At 40.2% G+C, this 1,009-nt stretch overlaps 1 protein-coding gene across 6 annotated transcripts in view; it reads right to left on the bottom strand.

Annotated features, from left to right (window-relative positions):
* The window catches only part of LOC105450551 (kinesin light chain), a 20,654-nt gene that overhangs the window by 4,660 nt on the left and 14,985 nt on the right, over positions 1 to 1,009 (bottom strand). For 3 of the 6 annotated variants that reach the window (XM_011690471.1, XM_011690469.1, XM_011690467.1), the window contains exons 7-8: positions 831 to 959; positions 252 to 586 (exon numbers count right to left, since the gene is read on the bottom strand). In XM_011690471.1, the coding sequence (XP_011688773.1) occupies positions 434 to 586; positions 831 to 959 (282 nt within the window). In that variant the 3' untranslated portion in view covers positions 252 to 433. Of the gene's footprint in view, positions 1 to 250; positions 587 to 830; positions 960 to 1,009 lie in introns of those variants that run through there. The other 3 variants (XM_011690470.1, XM_011690468.1, XM_011690472.1) reach the window with 2 other exon arrangements.

The following is a 1,009-nucleotide window of genomic DNA, read 5'->3' on the forward strand; positions in this document are numbered from 1 at the left end:
TTGCTTATAAGTGTATTAAATATGAAAGAATAAAGAGAGTATATTTTAAAGTCCTCGCTCATCCCCCAGAAGTACATCTATTTATCAGTGATATCATCCTTAAAAAATCGTCGACGAATGAGAACACGGTAAAATAGATCTGTTCTCTTTAGCTGCAGTACGTTTTATATATATATATATATTATATATATATATATATATACATATACATAGATATGTGGTGTGTGTATATACATATTTAAAATATATTTTTTTTCTGCATTCAACAATAAGACGAGATAAGTGTTATAAGAAAGTATTAGAAAGTAAAAGAGGATAGATAAAAACTGTTAGAAAAAAAAAATACAGGGATACGCAGCTGAAGAGAACGGACTTGACGAATTAAAGGCGGAATAGAAGCTAACGAGAAAACGGAAAATGGAATCCACTCGGTCTATGTAGATGACGAGTGAATGCCAAAAGCTTGGAAGATCTTGTTTTTAAACCCGGGTTTGTTTGGACTAGCGTCATGTTGGTGCTGGCCACTGCTCACCGCTGACTGTCCTTCATGTAGCGCCTTTTGCACCAGTGATAGCGGACTGTTCGCCTGCGTTCGATTGCGTTCGTATGCGTGCGTGTGCGGTCGCCGATGAGATTCGGCCACAATTCGGTCAGATCAGGTTGTGCCGGACGTGACGGACGACGGGACGAAACGAAAAAAAGAACAAAAAGAAAGAAGAAAAGGATAGTAGACGGCTAATAAGTGTCTGTGTCAGCTACTGCATAGCATGCGGAAGTGCATACGGCTAATTTATACGTCAAAATGACAAACGGGAGAAAGGCAGACTCACCTCTTCGTGACTTTGTTCATGTTCGCTATTCGCCAGACTGGATCGCGAGCCACGTCTGGTAGAGCTCTTCTCGTCGCCCAGCAGCGTCTGTACCACAGGTGGGACAGATTTCCTCACTAGCTCCAATGCCTGTAAAATAAAAACAAATGGTTATTCTATGGATACATTTTTCGTAACTA

Source organism: Wasmannia auropunctata, unplaced genomic scaffold, assembly GCF_000956235.1.
Source record: "Wasmannia auropunctata unplaced genomic scaffold, wasmannia.A_1.0 LD336060.1, whole genome shotgun sequence".
NCBI lineage: Eukaryota > Metazoa > Arthropoda > Insecta > Hymenoptera > Formicidae > Wasmannia > Wasmannia auropunctata.